This window comes from Primulina tabacum, chromosome 11 (assembly GCF_025594145.1).
Source record: "Primulina tabacum isolate GXHZ01 chromosome 11, ASM2559414v2, whole genome shotgun sequence".
Taxonomy (NCBI): Eukaryota; Viridiplantae; Streptophyta; class Magnoliopsida; order Lamiales; family Gesneriaceae; genus Primulina; species Primulina tabacum.
In genome coordinates, this window is record NC_134560.1 from 29,326,017 (window position 1) to 29,336,636 (window position 10,620).

At 39.3% G+C, this 10,620-nt stretch overlaps 1 protein-coding gene across 4 annotated transcripts; it reads left to right on the forward strand.

Moving 5' to 3' along the window:
• Nucleotides 1-4,239: 4,239 nt before the first annotated feature.
• On the forward strand, nucleotides 4,240-8,541 carry LOC142519934 (protein STABILIZED1). Of its 4 annotated transcripts, none has more exons than XR_012813821.1 (3): nucleotides 4,240-7,164; nucleotides 7,251-7,404; nucleotides 8,198-8,541. XR_012813821.1 is itself a non-coding variant. In XM_075622958.1 (2 exons), exon 1 carries the CDS (start codon nucleotides 4,321-4,323, stop codon nucleotides 7,156-7,158), a length of 2,838 nt encoding a protein of 945 aa, XP_075479073.1. In that variant the 5' UTR covers nucleotides 4,240-4,320; the 3' UTR covers nucleotides 7,159-7,164; nucleotides 8,198-8,541. The 4 variants fall into 4 exon arrangements, 1 of the variants encoding a protein (XP_075479073.1); XR_012813820.1 differs by lacking the exon at nucleotides 7,251-7,404 and adding an exon at nucleotides 7,775-7,839; XR_012813822.1 differs by lacking the exon at nucleotides 8,198-8,541 and adding an exon at nucleotides 7,520-7,758.
• Nucleotides 8,542-10,620: the final 2,079 nt, after the last annotated feature.

Sequence of the window (10,620 nt, forward strand, 5' to 3'; positions counted from 1 at the left end):
CTTGGTCGTCCCTGGTCTCCTTTTTCCTGCCTATTATCGAATATTCGGGTAAAATCCTTAATTTCATGAAATCATGTCATATTATCATTTAATTATGCAATCATGCATTTAATCCTATAATAAATAACATGCTAGCATTTAAAATCAATTAAATAAAACAATTAAGCAATTAAAATAATTTTGCATGCATGCAGTTTACGTAGACTGATTTTCTGGGCGTTACAACGAGACCCTTGCTCTGATAACAACTGTAACGTCTCCGTTTTAAAAGTGCGGAAATGTTTTTTTTTTTTGTAAAGCTCACATTTTGAAATTAATCATTTAAATAAATTGTATGCATTCAGTCCTACTAAAAATATCATTTTAAAATAGTCATAAGTAATTACCAATAAAAAATATAGCGGAGTAAAAACGAGTAACAATCCTAACATCAACCAGTAAAGTAAAACAGCGTATAAAATGCTCAAATCCTCTCGATAACATAAAGGCGTAAATGTGCGAAAAATCAAGGTCCTCGGGTCGTGTCGCCCACTAGATCTGCCAACTCAGAGTTCAGCACCTCCACTCCCCTCGACATCGAACTCACCTGCATCACACACGCCTAGTGAGTCTAAAGACTCAACACAACTATACCATAGATAACAAATACCTATACTTAACAAACGGCAGTGAAAAATATCATATTCAACATATCTTTCATGATCTTTAAAAGCGTAATATAAATGCGTCATATGAAATTATGACGTGTCAAAATAGCTCATAGTTAATCATCATTCATCATTCATCATTTAGCATTGGTTAAATCAATTCATTAGAGGTGACTATCGTACTTCATCATTTACGATAGAACCATCATACATCAAACCGCGGTACCCGGTGGCTGTCGGACATCAGTGATAGGATTACCCATCCACTGTGCCTAGGCCTCATCATCATCATTTACATATACGTCTTATGTATTTACATATATTTCGATAGCCACAACTAATTCCCATCATTCAAAACATCATCATTTTCATGCGCATATACACTTTTCTTTAAATCCAAGAATGCAACGTATTTTTTCATAAAATCTTAAAAATCGTGATCAAGATGCATAAAAATTTAAAATATGGTAAATTTGTGCTCAGGGCGCTACCATGATTAAAATCTCACTCGGGTTTAAAATGACCATTTTGCCTCTGGAAACCCAAAATTTATCGTTCTACCCCTGGACCTCTAAAATTGACCCGAAGCTTACCATACTCATTAAAACAACCCAAAACATATTTAAAAATATTCCTAGACGTACACTCGAGTTCATATCATAACTTAATCGATTCGTTTTAAAACTTGGACCGGGGTCCCGGTTTTAACCCGAATCGACTCGAAACCTAACCCAAATTCTTCCCAACTTTTTACAACACCTAGTAAACACTTAAAATGCCCTAAAACCATCAAGACTCAGTCCTTAAACCTTTTTGAATGGGACAAAAAGCTGCTGGACAAATTCAGCTATTCCCATCTCTAATCCTTCCATGGACCACCCGACTTCTAGCCCCCTAGGCTCGCACCAGCTCGCACCAGTCACGAGCCCAGCCATCTAGGACCTAGTTCAGAGCCTAAGGGACCTACTAAACCCACAAAACCAGCCCCATGCAGCCCCCACGACGACAACGAGCACTATAACCCAAAGCCCCCACATCCGAGCCCTTCTCCTTCCCGCGTGCGAGCTACTAACTCAGGCGGTTCCAGCACATGCCGAGCCCTTACAAGCCTTGGCTCAGACCCACTAGGGTCTGGTCTAAGGATCGTCTAGGTCCCTGCGTTGCTGGAAGAACCTTGCACGCTGCTATTCCAATAACCGAGCCACCCTCAACAAAACCCTCCTCTCGGCCCTTCACCCTGATGCGTCTAGCAACCATTCTAAGCCCCAAGACAGTACCTTGACGCCACGAGCAGCCCCTAAAAAATCAAAAACCGCAGCCCCTTGCACATAAAATTCAGAAAAATCGTGAGCAACATGCAAGGAACCGAAATTTTCATGTCAACTTTTCTAAAAATGCAAGCATGATGTAGATCAAAGGATTCTCATACAAATATATCAAAATCAGCATATTTAAGGCGTGTATGAAGAGAAAATGAAAATACAAGCGTGCCTTGATGATTCCTACGCAAAAACGACAAAGAAATCAGCAACAGGGAAGCGCCGGAAAATTTCTTTTGCATGAACTAGTGAATGCCGAGACTTTGCTGGGAGAAGTGATGCTGAAAATGAGATAACTGATGGGGGAAGGTGTCGGCTGGTTTGGGGTGGCAAATGATTAGGTTTAGGGTTAATTAGGTATTATATAAATAGTTAACAAATAACTAATGGGCCTTATATTGCTAATTAAAAGTTTTAAAAGGGCTTTAAGCCCAAAAATCTTAAAATTAGGCCCATAAAGTCCAAACGTAACCCCGAAAAATATTTCGTGTTGGAAAGTTTTTGAAAATACTAGCCGAACTCTCAAAAAGTCCCCCGATTCGATAAAATTTGCGCACCGGATAAAAATAAAATCCCGCAGGTAAAAATACCCAATAAAGTCCATTTTCGAAAAATACATTTAAAAACCCCTTAAATTAATTAATAAAAATTACTCATACAATAAAATAATTTTCCTGATAATTCTCCGGTCTCCGTTTCTCGTTCGAACGCGAAGTGCAACTTTAAAAATCTTTAATGCATGAACCTTTAAAATTTCATGAAATAAATTCTACCATGCAATAATTATGCATAAAATGCACAAAAATAATTAAACACATACTTTAAATAAAAATATTAGATTGCATGTATTCAGATTACGCGAATTAAATTCCTGGACCTTACAGGACCATGGCTCGGTTTAACTCCCCATGCAACCGATCATCTCCCCCTTGACCGATCTAGCCGCCAACGCCCCAAAATTACCCTAAACTCGATCGGTCCTTGCATGGTTCGAGGGACACTCGACACCAACACTTAGGTCCCTTAATCCTTGACATGCTCAGCCCCTTAGCAACCCCCTCGGCAGTCCCCTTTCACAAAGATCACAACAGCCGTGAGCTATATGCAAAGATTTGCGAAGTCATGACAACCAATGTATAAAAAAAAGTTTAACGTGCAAAGCTCACATATTCGACACACACGACACACACATGGCGGCATATACAATGTGAATGATGAGAAAGAGGATACAAGGCGTGTCTTGATGATTATATGCTCACAAACTAGAAGAAATGCGCGTCGGGGAGGCACTTGAGGAGCGGGGAATGATCTCTTCTTGAAGCTAAGGGGAAAACCGAGACTTGGCTGCTGAAATGCTTCGAAAAGATGCTACAAGGAGGGGGATGGGACGGCTGCTGATTGTTAGGGGTGTTTAGAGTTTGTAAAACTAGGTTTAGGTTAATATAATAACACGATAATGTGCCCTAATTAAAAATTAAGTGGTTTAAAAGAGTTTTGAGCTCATTAGGCGTTAATCATAACCATCGAGCCTAGAAACATTCTCGAAAAATATTTCTTTTAGGTACATTTTGCCCGAGTCCTCAAAAAGTTTCCCGTTTCGATAAAATTTGCGTACCGATTAAAAATACGGCCTGACGAGTAAAAATACCACCAAGGCCCATTTTTCGAAAAACCTCATATTAACTAATTAAAATTAATCATGTAATAAAAATATTTTTCATCATAAATCCCCGGTCTCAGTTCCTCGTTCGAGCGCGAAATGCAACTAGAAACCCTAATGCGTGAACTTTTAAAATATCGTGAAATAAATCCTAACCATATAATAATTATGCCTTATCTGCATAAAGTAAATAAACACGTGATTTAAATAAAATTTTAGATTTCATGCATTCAGTTACGTAAATTTAAATTTTCTATATCTTGCAGAAAACATAACAAAACTAGTGTATTTAAATTATTTATCTTTTCATATTATATTTATTTACTGACTTTTATATTACTTTTTGTCCTAGAATTTATTAACTATCATAATTTAATTTTGTCCTTACAATTACATTTTATATTATATTTAACTATAAAATTAATGATTAGGATTAAAAATAATTTTTTCTTAATTCTTTTATTTAGTTTTATATAAAAAGAATCAAATAAAATAAATAAATGGTCGAAAACGACAAGATTATTTGGTTTTATGTCGGTTAAGAGAGTTTCACATGGATCCTAAAACCCGTGGTTATTAATTAGTTTTTAACCTAAAAATATTGATAATTAATAATTAATTGTAAGTTGTGGAAATCTTCAGTTTCCAATCGGCGTTGATTCACAATTAGGGTTTCTTTTCCTCGGCTGGCGGAATGCAGGCTCCTGTACCTCCCAAGACCAGATTAGACTTCCTTAGCTCCAAACCACCCCCGAATTATGTCGCCGGACTGGGCCGTGGTGCCACTGGATTTACCACGCGTTCTGATATTGGTCCAGCCCGAGCTGCACCTGACTTACCTGATCGATCGGCCTCAGCGATTGGAGCACCTGCGGGGCCTTCTGGTGTCGGAAGGGGTCGTGGGAAGGGCCCTGGTGAGGAGGATGAGGAGGAAGAGAATGAAGAGAAGGGGTACGACGAGAATCAGAAGTTTGATGAGTTTGAGGGGAATGATGCGGGACTGTTTGCATCTGCTGAGTATGATGACGAGGATAAAGAGGCGGATGCGGTATGGGAGGCTATTGATAAGAGAATGGATTCGCGTAGGAAAGACAGGAGGGAAGCTAGGCTTAAGGAGGAAATTGAGAAGTATCGAGCTTCGAATCCCAAGATCACAGAACAATTTGCAGAATTGAAGAGGAAGCTGTACACCTTGTCAGCTGATGAGTGGGATAGTATACCTGAAATTGGGGATTATTCTTTGAGGAATAAGAAGAAGAGGTTTGAGAGTTTTGTCCCAGTGCCGGATACACTGTTGGAGAAGGCGAGGCAGGAAAAGGAGCATGTAAGTGCCTTGGATCCGAAAAGTAGGGCTGTTGGCGGAACCGAAACTCCTTGGGCACAGACCCCTGTTACGGATTTGACTGCCGTTGGTGAAGGGAGAGGAACAGTGTTGTCTCTGAAGTTAGACAGATTATCTGATTCGGTCTCGGGGTTGACAGTTGTGGATCCAAAGGGTTACCTGACAGATTTGAAGAGTATGAAGATTACTAGTGATGCAGAAGTATCCGATATAAATAAAGCTAGGTTGTTACTTAAGTCGGTGACACAGACAAATCCCAAGCATCCACATGGTTGGATTGCTGCAGCCAGGTTGGAGGAGGTCGCAGGGAAGATTCCGGCTGCTCAGCAGATGATCAAGAAAGGGTGTGAGGAATGTCCAAAGTCCGAGGATGTTTGGTTGGAGGCTTGCCGTCTGGCGAGCCATGTTGATGCCAAGGCTGTAATTGCCAGGGGTGTGAAGGCGATCCCAAATTCAGTGAAGTTGTGGATGCAGGCTGCAAAGCTGGAGCAGGATGATGCGAATAAGAGTAGGGTTTTGAGAAAAGGGCTCGAGAATATTCCAGATTCTGTGAGGCTTTGGAAGGCAGTCGTGGAGCTTGCAAATGAGGAAGATGCGAGGCTGTTGCTGCAGAGGGCGGTGGAATGCTGCCCCTTGCATGTGGAACTTTGGCTAGCGCTTGCTAGATTGGAGACTTATGAAAATGCAAAGAAGGTGTTGAATAAAGCAAGAGAGAAGCTTTCTAAGGAGCCATCTATATGGATCACTGCTGCTAAGTTAGAAGAAGCTAATGGGAATACTGCTATGGTTGGGAAAATTATTGAAAGAGGTATCCGAGCTTTGCAGAGGGAAGGCCTGGAAATCGACAGAGAAGTGTGGATGAAAGAAGCGGAGGCTGCTGAACGAGCTGGTTCCATTGCAACATGTCAGGCTATTATTCACAACACCATTGAGGTTGGAGTAGAAGAAGAGGATAGAAAGAGGACCTGGGTTGCTGATGCTGAGGAATGCAAGAAGAGAGGTTCTATTGAGACTGGAAGGGCAATCTACTCACATGCCCTTACTGTCTTTTTGACCAAGAAGAGCATATGGCTTAAAGCAGCACAGCTTGAAAAGAGCCATGGAACTAGGGAGTCTCTTGATGCTCTACTGCGGAAGGCAGTTACATACATACCACATGCTGAAGTTCTATGGCTAATGGGTGCCAAAGAAAAGTGGCTTGCTGGTGATGTGCCTGCTGCTCGAGCGATTCTTCAGGAAGCGTATGCAGCAATTCCCAATTCTGAGGAAATATGGCTTGCTGCATTCAAGCTTGAATTTGAGAACCATGAGCCAGAAAGAGCTAGAATGCTTCTTGCAAAGGCCAGAGAAAGGGGAGGGACCGAGAGAGTCTGGATGAAATCGGCAATCGTTGAGAGAGAGTTGGGAAACACTTCCGAGGAGAGGAGATTACTTGATGAAGGGTTAAAGCTCTTCCCTTCATTTTTCAAACTCTGGTTGATGTTGGGGCAGTTGGAGGAACGATTGGGGAACCTAGAACAAGCAAAGGAAACATATGAATTGGGCCTTAAGCACTGCCCCAATTCTATTCCTTTGTGGCTTTCCCTTGCAAACCTGGAGGAAAAAGTAAATGGTCTGAGTAAGGCTCGTGCTGTTCTGACCATGGCCAGGAAGAAGAAACCCCAGAATCCTGAACTCTGGCTTGCTGCAGTGCGGGCTGAGTCTCGACACGGTCACAAGAAAGAAGCTGAAATTTTGATGGCGAAGGCATTGCAGGAATGCCCGAGTAGCGGGATCCTCTGGGCTGCTTCAATCGAGATGGTTCCTCGGCCTCAGAGAAAAACCAAGAGCATGGATGCATTCAAAAAATGTTCCGACAATCCCCATGTCCTTGCAGCAGTGGGAAAGTTATTTTGGCATGACAGAAAAGTTGACAAAGCGAGGTCTTGGTTCAACCGAGCAGTTACTCTTGGTCCTGATATTGGGGATTTTTGGGTTTTGTACTACAAATTTGAACTCCAACATGGTACAGAAGACACGCAGAGGGATGTATTGAGCAGATGTATTGCTGCAGAGCCGAAGCGCGGCGAGAAATGGCAAGCCATATCAAAGGCTGTGGAGAACTCTCATCTGCCGACTGAGTCAATCTTGAAGAAGGTTGTAGTTGCTGTAGGAAAAGAAGAGCATTTAGCTGACAATGGCAAGAACTAATTATTGGTAATTTTCTAATCATATAAGATTCTTACCTCTTGGTAGTTGATAAAAGTTGTATGAATTCTCAGATACTCTTGTGATTTTTCCAGTTTGGCGTTTGACTTCAAGTTTATTGGTTGGTCGTGTTCATCTTGTTGCAACGTTTCTAGATTTCTGTACCAATATGGTTTTGTGTGTTAACTCGGCTTAATACCCTAGTGTGATAAATTTCTATTGCGTGGAAAGGCTGAGGAAGGCATAAAGGTTTGAAGTTTCCATTCGTTTTCTTTTTTCAATCCCATCGAGCTTTTGTAAGGTTCTTTAGCTGTTGCTTGACAGCTTGAGATATAATTTTTACTTGATTTATGTTCACATGTAGGATTTTAATTTCCCTTTCACTTGGGATAAATAATCTTTGGTTTATGATTGATTGCAAAAAATCTCTATCTACCTTTGCTGAAAGTGCGGAAATTGCTTTTATTTGTGGGGTATGAGGACTGGATATCAATGGGAGTTATCAGGGTTATCCTTGATCAAATTGATGAAGTTTGAGAATGAACATACTGAAACGAATACTGAAAGTGTGAGGCTGCTGACATAAGAAATGTTGCTGATATGGTTAGCAAACTTGCAGATTGTATCCTGAATTATATTCATAGATCCTGAAGCATTTGGTAAAGTGCTGTATTCTTCTCTTAGGTGAGGTTTTACGTCAGTTTGTGCTTTTGCGGTGTTAATTTTAATGTAGTTCAGGTAATTTAATCAATTTGTCCAGGTGCCTAGTGTTATCGGGAATGTGAAACTTTGAATGATAATTCTAGGTTTAGTTCCTTCCGGTTGTATGGATTGTTTACCAATTAACATCCTAGTTGTTTCATCACTTAGTTTACATTGTTTCCTTGCTAATAATTTGGTGATTTATTCCCTGGATTTTTGTCTTCTCGTCATAATTTCTTCTTGGAAACGTTTATACTTGTTTAGTGCCCACTCAACGAGCAGTAAAACAAAAAGGGTATTGGTTGATCACAAATTAAAATTGTTACGTGTGTTATTTCAGGCACATAGATGATGCTAAAAGTTGTGCAGACTGAGAATATGAACAGATTAAAGTACAAACACTTGAGCATGGCTGACAGACTGCATACTAGATTCGGTTTCCTGATAATCTTGTGGGCTGTCTATTCCGAGTTTTTGGAATGAAGCACCATCAATTTGGATGTTCACAGGCATATTTAGTTTTGTTTAATGAAGGTATGATTCCTTCGGATTGTTTTACTGCACTAGGATGTCATGAAAAGCGTTAGTCCTTGTTTGTTTTTGTTTTGTGAGTACCTTTTCTTCGTCACACAATAAATTAAAAAAAAATATTTATTTTCATAAAATGCATTCCCTCTTTTTCTACACGAATATTTATTCATCTTTAACCGATTTTCACATTCTCCATTGTTACTAGATTTTTTTATTCTTTTTCAAAAATATTTTATTATTTCGCAACATATATTATTTTGAATTTATAATATTTCTTTAAAAATCGTTTGTCTAAGATGGTTTTGAATTGATATCCATCCGCATATAATTTATTCCATAACCTATTTCCTCAATTATTTATCTTGAAAAAGATCTAGGGGAAAAATTTGTTGAGCTTGGTTTCGGGTCGAGTTAAAATTTGAATTCCAGCTATATTCACTTGAATATCGAACTTAAGTATCGAGTTTCATTAGGCAAATTCAAATAATCTAACTTTTGGCTGAAGTTTGTCAGCTCGTCAGATTTTATTATATTCATGAAAAATAACAACTATGTTAGAACTCGTGAGATTGAATTCGACTTGGACGTAGAATGGATGAATGTGTTCGAGTTTCTATTTTTGGCAATTTTGTCAAGTCCTATTTTATGAAGCAAATCTTGATCTATCGTGTATAGATATATATTTTTTATTTGTATCTCATTTGATCTCAGTATCATACAATTTACTAGTCAGAAAATATAAATAACAAATCTAAAAATTAAATATGTTTCAAGTAGTGATGACAAGGTGGTGGATCGGGTCGGAGACAAGGATGCTTTCCTCATCCCTACCCCCAATCCAAAACTCGTCTCATCCCCATCTCAATCTTCGTATTTTCTAATCGAGGCTCTTCCTCCTTGTCCTTGATATATTGTTTTTTGAAAGAAAAATATATTCATTATAAATCTTTTAGAGTCACATCCTGTAACCAAGATCGGAAATCGCTCTCCCCAAGACAAAGGTGAAGCAAGTGCAGGTGAAGCAAAATCTGCTAAACAATGAGCTACGATTGACATGAGAAAACTAAATCTTCTAACATACACAACTAAATTTTTTGTAAGGTCTAGAAATTCGAACAACGTAACTTGATTGCATCCAAATTTAGGATTTTATTAAAATGTCCGAGTTATTATTTTAATGCATCAATACAATTAGGACATGATTACACGCTTTTATTTCATGAGTTACTAGATTTCATTTTTATGGGTTTTTAGCATTACTTTATGCACGAACTAGTAATGGAGACCGGGGACAGCTAAGGAAAATGTTTTATTTAATTAATCACTTTCAATTATTTAATATATGGTGAATTTATATAAATTTTCGAAAATGAGCCTTTTTAAGGTATTTTTACGCATCAAGTCATAATTTAAATCGGTTGGCGATTTTTAACAAAACGGAGGCTCTGAGGGTTCAAGTAATATTTTTAAAAACGTATCTAAATAAAATATTTTACGTACGTGCCATTGGGTTTAATGGGCTTGTTATTGGGCTTTTGGGCCTAGATCTCTACACTTTAATATTTTAAACCTAGGCTCATTATCCTAATTAACTATTATGCAAAATTTTCACTCCCCAAAACCCTAGCCCCACCTCCCCTCTCTCGGCCGCCCACCTAAAGAAAACAACAGTAGCTTTTGTGCATTTTTGCAGGAAAATTACGTAGAAGCTTGTCCCGTATCTCTGGTGCTCGTCCCTCGCTTCGTTGGTTCGATTTCTTTGACCGTTTTTATACTAAGGCACACCCGAATCCTTTACTTTCTCTTGTTTCACACCATAATACATGTTTTGAAGTGATTATGCATGATACATGTCATATCGAATGATTCGGCTCGGTATTTACACGTTTTTATTCATGTATATGATTTTTTGCTTTCATGTATGTATCGTTTTTGACATGTCTTGCAAGGGGCTGCCAGGATCGAGGGTTAGAGGACTCAAATCACGTCTGGTTGATGATGTTAAGTGCTAGGTTCAGAGGTGGATTTGGTTGGTATGAGGCTGATCGAAATTCTAGTGTTCGTAGCTTGATTTTTGCGAGTTCGGGTGGTTCACGTGTATTTGAGTGCATGGAGCTGAGGGCCACGGCTAAGGCAGTTCAGTAAGGGTCAGTGTTGGATTCGAAGAGTATTTGGGTTGTTGGTCGCAGGGGGTGGCGCCACGGAGATGCTCATTTGTCGCCGTAGCGCTCG

Bases quoted from the DNA above. Each gene is read 5' to 3' on its own strand.
- LOC142519934 (XM_075622958.1), top strand. From the start codon at position 4,321: ATGCAGGCTCCTGTACCTCCCAAGACCAGATTAGACTTCCTTAGCTCC.